Source organism: Sarcophilus harrisii, chromosome 2 (genome assembly GCF_902635505.1).
Source record: "Sarcophilus harrisii chromosome 2, mSarHar1.11, whole genome shotgun sequence".
Classification (NCBI taxonomy): Eukaryota; Metazoa; Chordata; class Mammalia; order Dasyuromorphia; family Dasyuridae; genus Sarcophilus; species Sarcophilus harrisii.
The window spans coordinates 98399717-98416882 of record NC_045427.1 but is presented as its reverse complement, the minus strand read 5'-3'; the positions used below and the strand labels follow the sequence as shown (position 1 = coordinate 98416882).

At 34.7% G+C, this 17166-nt stretch overlaps 1 protein-coding gene and 1 pseudogene across 4 annotated transcripts in view; both read left to right on the top strand.

Moving 5' to 3' along the window:
- The window catches only part of EFEMP1 (EGF containing fibulin extracellular matrix protein 1), a 72694-nt gene extending 66683 nt beyond the window's left edge, over positions 1-6011 (top strand). For all 4 annotated transcript variants that reach the window (XM_023494946.2, XM_023494947.2, XM_023494945.2 and 1 more), the window contains 2 exons: positions 57-252; positions 4533-6011. In XM_023494946.2, coding sequence (XP_023350714.1) covers positions 57-252; positions 4533-4694 — 358 coding nt within the window. In that variant the 3' untranslated portion in view covers positions 4695-6011. The remainder of the gene's footprint in view (positions 1-56; positions 253-4532) is intronic.
- A 5284-nt stretch (positions 6012-11295) lies between these two features.
- Positions 11296-16925, top strand: LOC105749099 (annotated as a pseudogene).
- The last annotated feature ends 241 nt before the right edge of the window (positions 16926-17166 follow it).

The window sequence follows — 17166 nt, the reverse complement described above, 5'->3', positions numbered from 1 at the left end:
ATGAATATATATGTCCATTTTTAACGGGGTTTTTTTTATTTGGTTTTGTTTTACAGTCGTTGTTTCTGCCCTGTATCCAACGCCGTATGTCGAGAGCTTCCTCAGTCTATAGTCTATAAGTACATGAGTATCCGATCAGATAGATCTGTGCCATCAGATATCTTCCAAATCCAAGCCACTACTATTTATGCCAATACTATTAACACTTTCAGGATTAAATCTGGAAATGAAAATGGAGAATTCTACTTACGAGTAAGTATTTTTATATTATATCTCAACTATGGAGAGGAGGGCAGTATTATTTCTTCATAAAATACAAGTTCACCAAATCAATCTTTTAAAAAAAAGGTAGAAAATAATCTTTAAAAGTTTATTTTTTAATCTCACAAATTTTTCATTTTTCACTTGCAACCAAACACACATACTATTTCTTTAAATGTGTTGAGAAATGTTCTCCCTTCCAAATAAACCATTTCTGCCACTGTTACTATTACTACTCTTCCAGGAATCACAAGCTAAAAACCTTAAAGTCATTTTCTCTCCTTCCCCTCCATCTGTCATTGAGTCCCGTCTTAAAGTATCTCTCAAATGTACTCTATTTTTTTTACATCTATTACCACTTGAGTTCAAGCACTTAATACATCACAACTGGATTATTGCAATAGCCTCCTGTGTTCTCCCTGTTTCAAGTCTCCCCCAGTGCCAACCTATATAATCTCAGTGAGTTTATTTTTGGTCTTAACTTTGGCACATTTTAAGGATCAACACCCTTCACAGAGCAGTTATAAATTGATAGAGGCCATTTCATTCTAAAATAACCTTATTCATGAAGTCAAGTCTTTCTCAAAAATCCCTTCAGGAATAGTTTATTCTTAACTAACTTTAAAAGTCAAAGTTTCATTTTAAGAAAAGAAAAAATAAACTGGGGAAACTATGTGGTAAGGGTTGCAGATTTTTAAATGTTTACCTGTTTACACAGTTCTGTGATGTATGTGTTTCTTTGCCAGTGAGCTAGATATGATTAATTTCTTATAACTGACTTCTGAAAGGAAAAAAAAATGGCCATCTAAACTTACAACTCTTTGATACTCTTTGTTTACATATAAGAAGCACAAATTCATTCAATATTTGACATCTAAAGCCTAAAGTGCCTGATATAAAATTTAGTAGGGTGATTTTTTTTCTTCAGATAATGCTAAATCAATAATATTGGATTATTAATAATCATCATAGTGCAAAGCAGTTGAATAGAATCATCTCAAAATTTTCCTTTTGAAAAATTAACTTTAGAGTTTAGAGCAAGCATAATTTAAAATCTAAAGAAAAATAATCCTGGGACAACTAACAAGCAGTTAAAATGGGGCACAGTTCAATCTGTCCTTTTATATGAACATAAATATGTACTTTTTGAGAGCTGAGTGTAGTTCATCTTAGAGTACTTCTTACAAGTTAACTAAATCCTTTGTTATTGTTTATCTATCCAATTCATTCAAATATAAATGCCACAGCTTACTTATTTACAAACTAAATGTTTTCCCAAATGAAAATAATGAATCTTCCCTGTCATGAATGAGATAAAATGCTGACCCAACTTTGAGGTTCTAAATTTTAGCCATTTTTTATTATTTGATTCAACAAGAATTTTTAAGATGACTGTGGGGAGAGTATTACATCCCACAAACGCACCATCCCACAAAAGCATTTTGTATTCCATAATTCAAAAGAGTAGCTGAAACAATTGCTGCAAAAATTCTCCCAGTGAATTTTCACTTGTGCAAAAGTTTAATCCAAAAATTCAGTAACTACTGTGTGCCCCAGCTCCACCTCCATGGTAGATGTATTGCAAGAGGAAGAAGAATTATTAGAGTATTCTTGCTCTCAGAGAGCTTTATACTTAGACAACATTCATAAATATAAAAGAAGCATAGAGCAGTTCTATTCCAAAACAACTGGTACTGACAATACCATTGTTGAAAAAAGAAAATTTTAAAAACTTTTTTTAAAGTGTGAATTCAGGGTAGCTAGGTGGTACAGTGAATAGAGTATTAGTGCTGAAGTCAGGAGGACTTGAGTTCAAATTTGACCTCAGACACTTAACACTTCCTAGGGTTAGGGTTAGTGTGAGCCCTGGGCAAGTCACTTAATCCCAATTGCCTCAGGTTAAAAAAAAAAAGGTGTGAACTCTCCCAACATGATTCATAAAGCAATGTGTGTTTAAAAATAAATTTTAAAAAAACTTTTTTTAAGTGTGAACTGTTACAGTTAGTCAAAGAAAGTTTCCAGAAGGAGATGAAAAATACAGAACTTTAATGTGTTTGAGTAAGTGCTATCAGATGAATAGTAACTGTGGAGCCCAACCAGCTAGCCTTTACACAATTACACATGATGCCATTCTTCATTTTTTATTAAATAAATTCTGATTAAATTGATCACAAATATTAATCAAGTATTAAAATTTTTCTTTGGAGGCAGGGCAATGTTTTTGTATCCTTCACAATTTCTGACAATACTTTGAACATAGTAGACCCTCAATAAATATTTGCTGAAAGAACACTGTAGAACAAAAGCATTCTATAGTACATACACACTTCTGACTATCACTCCATTTCTTCCAAGCTTCAGTACGTTTATGTAAAAAGTCACTACAAATTGTTTTCTTCAACCCTGTCTCTGTCAACTGGCATTAAACATGCATTCATACTTTCACTCTTCTAGTCCTATTTGTCTTTTAGCTTTCTTTGCAATAAACAGAAAGCAAAGTTTTAAAATGCTACAGGGAGACTCCCAGGATCTCAATGATACTCATTTAGTAATCTGAGATCACTGAACTTGTTTATTTTGTTTTTAATTCATAACTGCATTCCAAAATAATTTATTATATATTATATATATATATATTGTGTATTCATTTTATATATACATATATAATTATAATTATTTCATGTAATCCTTATTTTATGTACTTAAAAACATTATTTTGAAATAGATCTTTCATGGCTTCACCAGACTGCCATTGACACAAAAAAGGTTAAGAAATCCCTAGTCTAGTTCATTTTTTTTTTAACTTTACAAATGAGGAAACTGAAGCTCAAGGAATTAATGTTAAGTGACTTTCCCAAAATCACACAATTAGCTAAAGAGAAAAAAATTTTAGACTTGGGTCCTCTGACTTCAAAGCCATTACTTCTTGCCCTACACTGAGAACTTCTTATTTTCAGTCAGAAGGGAATCATTTTGACTTGTGTAACTATTTGACTAAATTAAAAAATAAATAAATAAATAAACAAACTTTTATCATCTAAATTGCTTGAACATTCTACCTCCTTCCAATTATCTACCTTGCATTTGTTCACAGTAAACACAGTAAAGTTTAAATAAAGATATATTGTAGTTTCTCTATAAATGTCTTTTTTGGTTACTGAAAAATTTGTCATTCCACTCTACAAATTCATAATATTATAAAGAATAAAGGGATATTATGTTACTCTTCCTTCAATATAAGTGATTGTTCAATATTTTTAAATGCTTATTAGCATAAGAATCATAGAAAATGATTAAAGAGTAAACATGTAAATCTATTGTATTTATTTATTATAGTTAGAGATATTAACTGAATTCCCACACTTAGTAAGCATTACAGCCTGAAGATGTGCCACCCTTGGAACTTAAACATATTAAAATTTCCCAACTAGAGTCTCACATGCTGAAACATTGCTATATTATACATCTGCAACTTTTTTATTTATCAGTTCTAAAATATCATAAGATCCTAAGTTATTTATAGGAACAAATTTTAAGAAGTACAGTAGTATTATGGCATTGAACACTAAATGAAAATAATGTTAAATACTTTTAAATGACTTACAAACACAAATCTCTAACATTTCCCAATGCAGTAGTTCTCAGACTTTTTCACTGCCTTTCTCGTATAGTCATGCTTCCCTTTCACCAAAAGGGAGCCATTGTATTCCTGTTGCATTGAGACTTTTCTTGCCTGACTCTTCATGAGCCCTTTTGGAGTTTTCTTGGCAAAGATACTGGAGTGGTTTGCCATATCCTTCCTCCAGCTCATTCTACAGATGCAGAAACTAAGGCAAACAGGGGTAAGTGGTTTGCCCAGCTTCACACAACCAATATGTGACTCACAAAATGCAGTATGTGACTCACAAAATGTTGAAAACAAAGCACAAGGAATAATAATATCCTACTAAGACAATAATAATGCAATGTTGATTCTTTTCATTTATTTTTAAAATGATCCTCTCATCTAAGTAATTGTTAGCTAAAGTTGGGTTTAATTAAATAGAAGACTATAAACACAGATGGAAGCCTGCAGGACAAGGTACTGTCAAGAAATCAAGACATTGGGTACCTATGGGAAGAATCATGGTTGAAGGTGAACAAGGAACAAAATGAGTTTAACATAGAATCAATTTACAGATTTTCTCACAACTTTTAAAAGATTCCTAATAAGAAGAGTAGCAGACTGAGAAAAATTAATCTTCTTACTCTCTCTTTTTTTCTAATTTCAGCAAACAAGTGCCATAAGTGCAATGCTCGTGCTAGTGAAATCACTAACTGGACCAAGAGAATATATTGTAGATCTCGAGATGTTGACAGTCAACAGCATAGGAACCTTCCGGACCAGTTCATTGTTAAGACTGACAATAATAGTAGGGCCGTACTCATTTTAGTCAAGCATCAGAAACCATCATAGGCACTTAAATCAGCCAAAGAATATTGTTATCTTAAAGCACTTAATATTTTATTTATAGATATATCTAGTAAACCTGCATCTGTAATCTGTACACTCACCTATAATTCAAAAAAAATTAGCACCGTGTTTATAAATGGGCATTGTCACATATTGTTAAGATTCAAAGTTTGCCTTCTTTGCTGTATCTGAATTAGATAAAAATCCACTAAACAGGTCTGGTTCAAGAGATCTATACATATACTATCCTGTGAAATTTCAGAGTTGGTTTGTTTTTTTCCTATCAAAATAGGACAAAGCAAAAGATAATACACGATACTTATAATGATTTTTAAAACAATTTTAACAGTTCTACTGACAATCACATAAAGGAAACAAAAATTTAATATTAAGCAACATACAAGTGAAAAATTATCTACAGGTTAAATGTATTTCTTTTTTTTTAACTGCCTTATAAGAAAGAGAAAAGGTCAATAAAAATCTATTTCTTTAGAAAATGAAGACCTATCTTATATTTGTGTTGTTTTTTACATCTGACTTAGAGGTGGTTATTTATTACATGGCAGAGGAAAGATTGTATTGAAGTTTTGATTACAATACAATAATGTTCATTTCCAAGGGACATCCTAGTTTTCTTTTTAAAAAAAATATGGACTGTGATTATTCATTCTTTTATTCAATTCATTCAGTAAACATTTATTAAGCACTTACTATGTGCCAGGCACTGTAAATTTTGTTCAACAGTGCATGAAACTTTTAATAGAAAATTAGTATTGAAAGGTATTTTCAGTATTTTTCATATAAGAAAAACATGACTATTTCTAGCCCTATGGCATAGCCGATGTCATTGATCTGAATAGAGTTCCAAGGAACTATGAAAGCTCCTGTCCTTCATTTTGTTTCATGCCATGTGACATGAAACAAAATGAAGATAAAATACCATTTTTCAGAATTCTTTTGCTGAAAGGATTTGCCTTCCTGGATAGCATTTAAGTCCCAAAAGTTTGCTGCCTTATAGCATGCTTGACCATGCTTGTCATGTACTTAAGTAGTACATGACATATGAAAAAAAAAAAAAAACAGGAATGATCTGATGTATAAAACTTGAGATTTTATTCCTTACGTCCAGAATAGGGAGGAGCTGAGAATTGACATTTAAGTGACCAGTATCAAATTGCCTTTCCATTTATATCTGTGAAAAAACTTCTGTGTCCTCTTCTTTGTCTCAAATGTAATAGTTTTTACTTTGATGTACAAATATATTTTTTATAAAAATAAATGTAATTCTTTTAGTGGATCATCTAGTCTCTGGCCTATGTGAAATTCTGATAGCCTATACAATTTTGGTTTTTGAGGGAAAAAATCAGAAGAGTGTTCCAAATCTGTTTCCTTTGTAGGAGGGGGCATGTTGTAGTAATTGAAACTGATTAATAGGATTAAGTAAATGGAGAGTAACTCTCTTGGGAAATGAGGTCATGGTTCAGGGCTTGATATTCAGGGGGAGAAATATATATTCAGAGAGAGAGAGAGAGAGAGATGAGTAATGTAAATGTAATGTGGAGAAACTAAGATGAGATAGAGGTTAGAGAGTCATAATTGTTTAATTTATTGGAGAGTAAGTCAATTACTGGATCCAACTATCGTCTCCAAGTATCCAGTATCGAATGTGGGGTATAGAGATTCTTTATAGGGAGTCAGAAACAATAACATAATGGGGAGCATATGATACGATAGGGAGGCACCAGAGATGGGAAGATTATCTGATATTCTGATGGGGAAAGATATCTGATATTCTAATAGATTGGAAGGAGCAGCATCTGATATTCTAAAATATAAGATCTTTTATCCTTATCAATTATCCTGATGATCAAGAGGGAAGGGTGGTATTGATAGCCTGAAGTTTGGGGCAGAATGACTGAGATAAGGCAGTTCAAGGAAACTGGCATTACTGTGGCCTTACGGTATCAGTCTATGCAAAATTTATAGTTTTACCTGTGAACCAAATTCAAAGGTTTAAGCAAGAAGTAGTTTAGAGTAAAAATCAAAACCTACTTTAGTTACTACAGGGCTGAACAAGGAAATTCTATATGACTGAGAAATAAGTATTGGCAAAAGGTTGATTTATAACTTCTTCACCCAAAACATTATCTTTTATTATGGTGATATCACAGCCATGACTGCTTCTTGTTGTGTTATATCAGCATCATTGTGAGCCCAGACATCACCTTTCCCTCTAGAAAGTGTGGCAAGTGAAAGTTGAAATAACTAAAGAAACAAAGATTCAATCTTCCAAACTTATCAATTTATTAAGCAATGCATGTTAGTTGCCTAACAGATTGGGACTAGGCTACCTACTCAGTTTAGGACTGGACCCCAAATACAAAGGCAGATAGACTTTTATACATTAAAAACTATACAATAAAGCCAATTATTAAAAGGAACAATACAACATTAGGTAATCTGATTTCTACTTGAAAGATTAGAGACTTTCCTAGTTGGGAGATGGAGAATGAACAGATGAAATTCTCTGAATTCAGAAAAAGAGGTACCCCTTTTCCTCAAAGTTTCTGTGAACAAAGGAACATGGAAACAGTAACTGATTGTTCAGTACAGGACCAGTTTTCATATAAGGCATATGGGTTGCTTGAGATAGATTATTGTGAGAAAACTACTTGTATCACTCTTTGGAGCTGACTGAGTTCTGGTCAACATAGCCTAAATCCTTGGTTAAGGGTTTCTAAATAGCAGATCAAGATGGTCCATTTTTCCAGTAACACAGGGCTAGATTCAAACAATACAATAAGGTTTTCCTCCTATTTCCACAATTGAATAAAGGTTTTTCACAAGACCGAATTTGAAATAAATCCATAATTGAATAGAAAGGGCATTGAACTAGCTCCAGAATTAATTCACAAGATAAGTCCAAAACAGAGTCAAGTCTGCAAAAAGAAAAAAAATTGGTGATGGAAACGATAATTTATTGAAGAAAAAAAGTAGACTAGAATAGAGTGGAGTGGAGTGAATATTTCAACTTCATTGTTATTACATATATTATACATATTTTCCTCTTCCTTTTCTCAGGATCATAATCCTACATAGAACATAGAATATTTAAAGATTGAAAGGCCTTTAGAGTTCATTCAAAGCAGTGGTATCAAATTCAAATAGAAATAGGGACAATTAAATCCTATATAAGGGTCCCATATTAGTCACATATTGACTTAATTTTAAAATGTAATATTATTTTCCAAAGGACCCATAATGAAAAATGCTTATCCATCTCTAGACAAAGAACTAATGAATTCTGAATGCAAATTGAACCATATTTTTAAAATAAAACTGTCTTTACTTTCTTTCAAAAAATAAAAATGTAATATTATCTACATTTTACTATACAGCATATTTATTTGTTAAATATTTCCAAATTACATTTTTATCAAGTTCAGGCACCACTTGAGAGTGTTATGAGCCATAGGTAGTGTGCTTAACACCTCCTATTTACAATGCACTCATTTAACACATGGAGGGGATTCACTGAAATCAATATGAGAAATAATTATATATGGGGGCCAAACCATGGACAAGAATAGTGTAGCCTGTGAGATGATGACTCCTAATGATATGAGATGCATTGGCTATAAAGAAATTATACATATGAATACACACAAACATGGATATGAGGGGAGGTATGTAAAATCAACATGGCTAAATTGAATAAAGGAAAACATTACAATGTATATTGAAATACTTTAAATAGAATTCCAATTCATCCAACTCAGTGTGATTCACATTCTATCTGATGTTTGATAATGCTGGAAAGTATAAAAGGAATACTCCCTTTTGTACTACCTCATTGTACTACCACCAATATAACCTTGAACAAAATTTTCTCTGGATTTTGATCTATCCCACCTACAAATGGAGATAATGATATTCTTATGGTCCATTCTAGAGGGGGAAAAAAGTCATGATAATACAAATTATGAGAATGTATCTGAAAATTTATATTTTTGTATTGATTTCCCATTATCATATTGTATATTTATATGTGTGTACACACACAAACACACACACACACACACACTGTCCACTGATATTGGAAAGGACTTTAAAGTACATGATATGACCTTTGAACTCTGCCACTGCACAGATCCTTTGACTTTGAAACTAGAAATAGGATAATATTCTATTGCAGAATCCCAACCTATTTGTTACTTCCTTCTCAATGTGTTAAATGAAAATTGTAGAAAAAGAAAAAAACCAAGGGTGTTAGCTTCTCTTCTACACTGCCTCTAGGAGGTAATTGTTTCAGCAAACTAAAAATATGGAAATAAAAAGAAAGTTCATTCAACACCCCAAGACCACCTGAACGTAGGATGATGAGATTATTTTCTTTGGAAACTTCACAAATCAAGTTTATTGTTGAATCTTGTTTCCATGACTCCAAGCAACTGCTTATGTTTTGAATAGCCATACATGTCTCTAACTTTATAACTATCCTGTTACAATATAGAACAGCTGCTGGACTGGTCATATGTTATGCATATGGAGCCCACCAGGGACAAAGCCCACTGTTAACATGTAAAATTATTTTTAACACTCTCACATTTCTATACCAAATCATCATCTCAAAACCATGGCAAGGTTCCATATTTCCCAGCTGGGAGAACACCTGTGGAACACAAACCTAAGCTATGATACATCTGGTACCAAAAATCAGAATTGTTTCATCTAGCCAGTAGATCAAGATATCAAGTCCACTGAACAAAATTGGAGCAAAAAAATAAATAAACATCTTCTATTTGGTAATATCTATCTAGGCAAGATATTTGTTAGCAGAAGACAGAGCCATTTTATTAGACAGGTGTAATTTAAGAGAAGTTTTAAGATATGAATGCAGAAACTCAATTTTAACCTTCCATAAGAAAATGTTCTTCTATATCAAAGCATTGTCATTTAACAAGAGGACACAGCACATATTAACTCCAGCAAAGCAATTTAAAATTCTCTTAAATCACAATTCTCTGTCTAATAAAATATCTCATTTCTGTTCATTGAACCCTGGGTTCAGTTTTAATTTCTCTACACCTTAGTTTGCTCTTTTGTATAACAGGATAAAAATACTTTGACTTTCTGCTTCAGGGATTTGTTGTGATGAGATCACTTTTTAAATGTGAAAGTTCAACATATAGTGGAACCATAATGCCTTCTTTAAACTCAGTTGATCTCTCACTTCTGCTGAGGTGTCCGAGATATCCTATCAGATAAATTTACCTAATCTTGACCTCATAAAGTGTAACTAATTTCGTTTCATCCTAAATGTAAGAATATTATATAAAGGGAAAGAATAGAAGATTAATTGTCAAATAGATGATATGAGATGTATTCAGAAATGGGAAATAAGAAAAGATTCATGGAAGAAGGACCTGAGTGGAGTCTTAAAGGACAAGAAAGCTTTGGATAGAGGGAAAAAAATAGGGAGAATATTCTAGACCAGGCAGATGCTGAAAATCAAGATGGAGGGACCCTTGCACTGACATGATCCAATGGTGTGGATTGAGTGTTAGATTTGAGGTTAGGCAGACACAAGTTCAAAACCAACTTCAGACCACTAGCTATCATTAAACCTCTCTCTACCTCAGTTTGTTCACGTATAAAATGAGGGAAATAATAGCATCTACTTTGCAGAGTCTTACAAATGGATATTTGTAAAGTACTTTTCAAGTTTTAAAGTGTTTGCTAGCTATGATTATCTCAGAGTTAGCATGGTCTTTGAGCCACATTTCTATCAGTCTCTCTTCATGGACTGAGCACAGTTACTCGAGTGTTTCTAAACTGACTACCACCAGAAGTCTTCTTGCCTTTATTTCCCACTAAGATTTGATGGTCAGACAGTAAGTTAACAGACTCTAGAGAAATCAACACTATAAGCCTGAATCTTGTTCCTGAAACCAACTTCATTATTCTAATATATGTGGTATAGCTGGAAGTTTTCCATCATGCCAAGAATCTTTGTGTTTTGGGAAGAAAAGATCTAGATGGAAGGAAGAAATGAAAGAAAGGAAAGAAGAAAAGGAAGAAGGGAGGGAGAGAGGGAGGGAGGAAGAAGAAAGGAAGGGAAATTAGGGAGGGAAGGAAGGAAGGAAGGAAGGAAGGAAGGAAGGAAGGAAGGAAGGAAGGAAGGAAGGAAGGAAGGAAGGAAGGAAGGAAGGAAAGAAGGAAGGAAGGAAGGAAGGAAGGAAGGAAGGAAGGAAGGAAGGAAGGAAGAGAGGCAGGAAAGAAAGGGAGGGAGGGAAGAAAGGAAAGAAGGGAGAAGATAGCCAAGATTGAGGGAAGGAAGGAACGAATGAATGAACAAACAAAGGAAGGAGGGAAGGATGGGAGAGAAGAAAAATAAATCCTAAAAAGTTATATCTTAATATATATAACATATGTCACATTAACCTGCTCTGGAATGCCAGTCAGAATTGTCTCCCAAAAAACATCTGGTATTCTTTCAAATATAAAAGTCAGCATAGAAGATATGTGGTTTTAAGAATTCCACAAATACTGACTGGTTTACTTATGAGCATGAAGTGAAAATGAATTACCATAAGGCCTTGTTTAGAACAAGCAAAGGTAAGCAAAGATAAAATAATCAAATGAGATAGCTTCTTGTTAATCTTATTTCACCTGGAGAAGCGTAGAGCCAGCCTAATTGGAAAAAAAATTTCCATCAAAATCTCAACAACAGATTTAATTCCTTCTTGAGAACTGAGCTATGAACTAATAGAAAGATCAGCAAACTGGGGCAGTCCATGACGACCAAGAGCCCAATTTTTACAGTTCTGTAGTTAGGTATGACACAACTTTGATTAATGGTTCAGGGAATTCTTTCCATTTCTGAAAGCATTTAAAGAAGGCTGCATAAACACTGGCTAGGTTCTAACTGGGGGGGGGAGGGGAGGGAGAGTCCAACTTCTGCCTGCATCAAAGCTGGCAGGATTAAAAGAGACAAAAATTGATATGTTTTGAGGAAATTGTTTTATTAAGTCTTCCCAGTTTACAAGATGTATAGCATCTTAGCCCCCTAAAACAAACAAACAAACAAATCTGGTCCTTATTTAGCCTTAAAGAAGTCTGGTGAGCTTAATCAAGTAGCCAGAGCTACCTTTGTATGATAAAATTTCCCTACTATTCTCCAGGGTCCAATAACAGTAACCTTCGTTATCCTGGCTTATGTTCTCTAAGATAACATTTCATTAAAATGCATTGCCATAATACTAAAAATTACAGCCATGGAAGTACCAGCAGAGATTCCTGAGTTTCTAGCCAGAGTCTGGCCGTGACAGCCGCCTTTCTTCTGAGCCCAATTCTCTTCTGTTGGTGGTGGTAGGGGGTAAGGATGGTCTTTCAGTCTCAAAGAGAACAATGACATCATAAGGATGATTTCATGAATTGAATTTGAGTGAGGTAGAGTTAAAGCAAAATTATCAGTCTTGTTCTCTCCTCCTTAAGTCATTAAAGTCCAGTAGCAAGATAAAAGTCAAGTCCCAGAATTATTATGCCAAAGTTCCCTTTTAATGGGGTGACCAGTCCCTCCAATTGTCCTATTTCGTAATTCTGCCTTAGGTTATGACTGTCCCCTCTTAATAGTTGAGATAAAGGTTTTATAGACATTCCTTAATGTCATTAGAATATCAGTAACCTCCTTATATTAGGTTATCCCCACCTAGGTCCCTCCATTATGTCATTGTTCCTGTTATTCCATAAAAGGCTCCCTGCCCCGATACTCGGGGCTAGTCTCTTTGAGATGATAGTCTCGTCTAGCCCTGGGATCAACTGGTCTCAGTATTTCTCTCCATTTAATAAACTATTGAATTGGTCTCTAATCTCTGTCTTGCTCAGTTTCTTTGGCATTACAGAATGAAGTGGGTGACTTTGACCTTTCTAAATTAAGGTCTTTTGAGGCAGCTAGATGGCTCATTGGAGAGAGCAGCAATCCTGAAGTCAGGAGAACCTAAATTCAAATCCAACCTCAGACACTTAATACTTCCCTAGCTGTACGATCCTGGGCAAGTCACTTAATCCTAACTGCTTCACCAGGATAGGTAGCTAGGTATGTAGATAGATAGATTGACAGACAGACAGACAAAGATCTTTCCCAGGTTTCAGTTTATCTAAGGTCACATCTGTTCAATGAATAAGGACTAGGTAAGAATTGAGACAAAAAATAGCCCAATTTACTATCCCAAAATTATCAATTTGGAAGGGGAAGACCCTCAGAGTTTCTCATCAGAACAGAAAACAATGCTATTTACAATCATTCTAAGCCATCAAAACCTAAACAGTGAGCCAAGAAAGCAAGGTTATTGGACATTCAGTGAAAGCCAGAATGATTTGGGTGTAAAGGCTGGTTAAGTAGCTCTATTTAAAACACAATGGGGTTTTTAAGCCTGTTTTTCTGTGTAGGATAAAAGTAAATTGTCTCAGGTTTTTGAAAAACAAAAATGTAGAAGGAAGAGGGGGAGGAGGAAAGGCAAAAAAAAAAAAAAAAAAAAAAAAAAAAAAAAGGGGGAGAAGGAAGAGGAGAAGGAGAAAAAAAATAATAGCATTTCCCAACTTCAGTTTCAATTGATAAGTTAGGTCCCCAGCTCACAGATCACATGGTAAGGATAGTTAATAGAAAACCTCCTAAGAACCTGGTTCACTCTTTCCCACAAGTACATACAGCATCCATAGGAGGAGTAAGCTTAGACCATGATAGTAGTGAGACCTACATATAAGAAACATGTGTGACAAGCTTTAACTCACATCACTTGTTCAAGAAGTCCTCTCTCTTGGTGACCTCATACAGAACCCTTGTTATTTTTGTCCTGGTGTCTCCCCAGTCAGAATATGGTCTTCCAGGGGCCCTCGATTGAAGCCTTAACCTCTAGGTGAATGGATTTTTAACTCAAGTAGCCAAATTGTAATTGGTCATTTTCTCCTGGAGTCATTACTTGAAGGAAACCTGTGAAAATTTGTCTCCCAAAGAAGGAAAGCCCTGAGGTGACAAAATCAGATGAGACAAAAGATTACATAAACCACCTCTTACATACAATACTCTGCCAAATCCTTAGATTTCTCCTTTTATAGGATATCATATACAGAATGCCTCTCCCAGAAGCTGAAGAAGGCAATAATTCTGTAAATTGAGAGTAGTAAAAGTTGAGGATCCCTATGCAGGCCACTTGTGGGAATACATGCCATCTGGCTTTATTAATTCCAGTTTTTTAACACTTAAGAAGATGCCAAGCATTGAGCAGCTCTATGCCATTCACCTTGAGAAGCAATGGTCCATAGCCATGAGGTCTTTAGCATTCCTGATGTGCTAGACCTTGCAGGCTTACTCAAACTTACTTCACATTTGGAACTGGTGAAAGCCATCTGGATGTATAAGCTTCAAGTTAATATTTTGGGGAAGTTTTGTAATCATAATGGAGCTTTTCCCATCCCTTCTGAACATAAGCTGAAAATTTCCATAGGAACCAAAATTCAAATCTTGCATCTGTGGGGGTGGATGTTTCTGAACTTCCTTGTATCCCAACCATGGGATATGGAGGTGCAACCAGAATCTCCCTATATAAGACATCAAATGTTGGGGTATAGGCTATTATCCCAAAAGTATATTGGGGTTACATTATAGGCCAGTGTCACAAATTGTCTCAAAAGAATTTGTAGCCTTAGTAGACCTTCTCCAAATCAAAAGGCAAAGATTTTATTACACTTCTAACAGTAGTCTATATCCATAAGGGTTTTTAGCCAAAAAAAAAGCCGGGGGAGGGGGGGGTGATTTTAGCAACTAACAAGGGAAAGATGAGAGTTAAGTTTCCTATCAGAACTCACAATTAACCAGGAGGAAGACTCCATTAAGTCCTGGCAAGCAGAGAATTATGCCATTGATTGGTAGGATCTATAGGGTCCTTAAAGATCTTAGCTACAGTGAGGCTTAGAAAGTGAACTAACACTACAAAGAATTTAGCAAAAGAATTACAGTACAGTAAATGTTTTATGGGAGACATGTAATCTTCAGGACTGACATCATAGCTTTCTAATTGGATATAGTAATTGAGGGATTATAATTTTGATGATTCAAGACAAGAAATGAAAGACCTACTTAAGAATAAAAGGTCCACTTAAGGCAGAGATGTTTCTATCAGTGTTCTTCCCTGTTTGTCACAAAGAGAACCTAGGCTTCCAGATTGTATACAGTAATTTAGTCTCTATCAACCTCTAGTCATCAATGCCCTTCATTTTGAAGTGAGATTCATCACATCTCAATCTTTTAAAGGTTTCTTTTGCATTAACTTATGCACTTTTGCCATGAGGAATGATTGAGAGTCAACAAACTCTTTGAAATATAAAATATGAAGGATTAGCCTGAAACTTGGAATAATTAGAATTAATTCAAGTTCCTTTCCTTAAGAGAGCTCATCCAACATGCAGTTGAATATAGGTGATGATCAGGTTTTGTTTTGTTTTTTTTATTTATTTATATTCTTTTGTTTTGGAGCTGTTCTTGAAATAAATCTTTGCTACCTCAACATAAATGCTACTTGAAAGAGTTACATGAAGTTAGAATTCAGCTTTCTAGCCAAAGATGGTGTCTTTTCTGCACTAAAGATGGCAGAATTGGAGTTCCCACATTTTGAAACTATATGAGATAAGTAGACAAGCTGATTTGGTGTCCTCACAGATAACAAAATGAAAGCTGTCAATGAGGTTTTTTCCTATATCAACTACCTGCTCATTTCTAATTATCTTCATTTGCATAACCCAAATAATTGGATCACAGACCTTTCAAGATGAATAGGATTTGTTGATCTTACCTTGGTGAAATATTATGCAGTAAAACTTTAATCTTTCAGTCAGTTTGTTGAATTTTTGCCAATCCTGTAATTTATCTCTTTAGAACAGATGTTTTGTGAACCATTCAAGAATCGTGCATATTATGGTCTGAGTGCAGGTACAGGAATAGGCATTTCATCAGCCCTTGTGAGCAACAAGAATTTCAACAATGAAAATATCAATCTTCAAATATCAACTCCCATATGCCCAATAATAATTCCCAAAAAATCAATGACCAGAATGAGGAGAATAAGACTTGCCAGAGTGGACAGGCTGAAGAGCAGTAGATTGTAGCTAAGGCATTGAATGAAATGTTAAGAAGTACCTCAGGATGATAGAGTAGAAATGAAGGCCCAGTTCACAGCCAGGCTGTTTTCCCATGGACATTGTAAAAAACCCAATCAGTCCTTCAATCCAGAGGTTGATGGAAAATAAGCAGGACCCTGTAGTCTTCAACGTACTGCAAAAGCAATACCATTACCCTTCCTGATTCAGACTGAAAAGATGAGGAAGACAATATGGGAGTCCCTGAAACCTGCATTACTAAAAAACAGTTCTCAGAACTATTCTGAAAAAAAGCCAAAATCAGAGAGCCAGTAGAATACAGGCAATTCCCAGTGAATGAAAAAGGCAAGATGCCATTTTGAAAGAGATGCAACTGCTCCCATCAAAAAGGCCATTTGAAATTATCTCTATCAAGAAAAATAGCTGTGAGAAAGGCTGTCAGATTACAAGATCAAAGCAAATATGAAAATAGCCAGTAATATGCCCAAGAAGAAGAAAAACAAAGATATTTATTCCAGTTGTGACAATAGTCCAGATCCTGTGGGCAATTCATCCTTATGTAATACTGCTTCTCAAAGCCCTGACTTTGTAAGAGCTGTGACTGGAACTAGTGAACCCATCACCACAGAACTAGACCCATCCCAGCCTTTCTTTGTATCTGCTTTCTTTGTAAAACTAAGTGTTCAAGGATCACTAAAAGAGAAAACTCAAATTTTCTCCTACAAGAGGTTTCAGATACTATATAGCAGAACTAGCAGATATTCTGATAACTAGCTGCCTTTGATCAGTAGAGTTTGTGTTATAAAAGGGTCCAATGGCATAGGATCAGAATTTTTCCTTTAGGGTTCTCCCATCTGGTGGATCTCCAAGCTCATTCAATGACAAGAAGACTAATGAGAATGTCTATGGAGCCATAGGTAATATTTAAACACCTCTAACGAGAACCAGGAGCAAATGTTCCCATGTATTACTCATATCTGAGTCAGAGGTTGCCAACCAAAGCCATATCATGCAGGATCATGATATCAGAAAGGTGATTTCCATGACATGCAAATGAATTGGATTTAAATAAAAAAGGGCTGTGCAAAATCAACAGCCTCACTTTCACCTCTAGAACTGTCTGAGTCCAATGACAAGATACAGATCAAAATGACTAGAGATGGCCCTGGTTGCAGTGAAAGACCTTGGCCTTTTTTAAGCTGATGCCCAATCAGCGATTAAGGCTAAGTAAGAAATGATGCAAAGAGTGGCCTCTTTTACCTAGACAAAAAAACATCAATCAAGGAGAGGTAAATCCT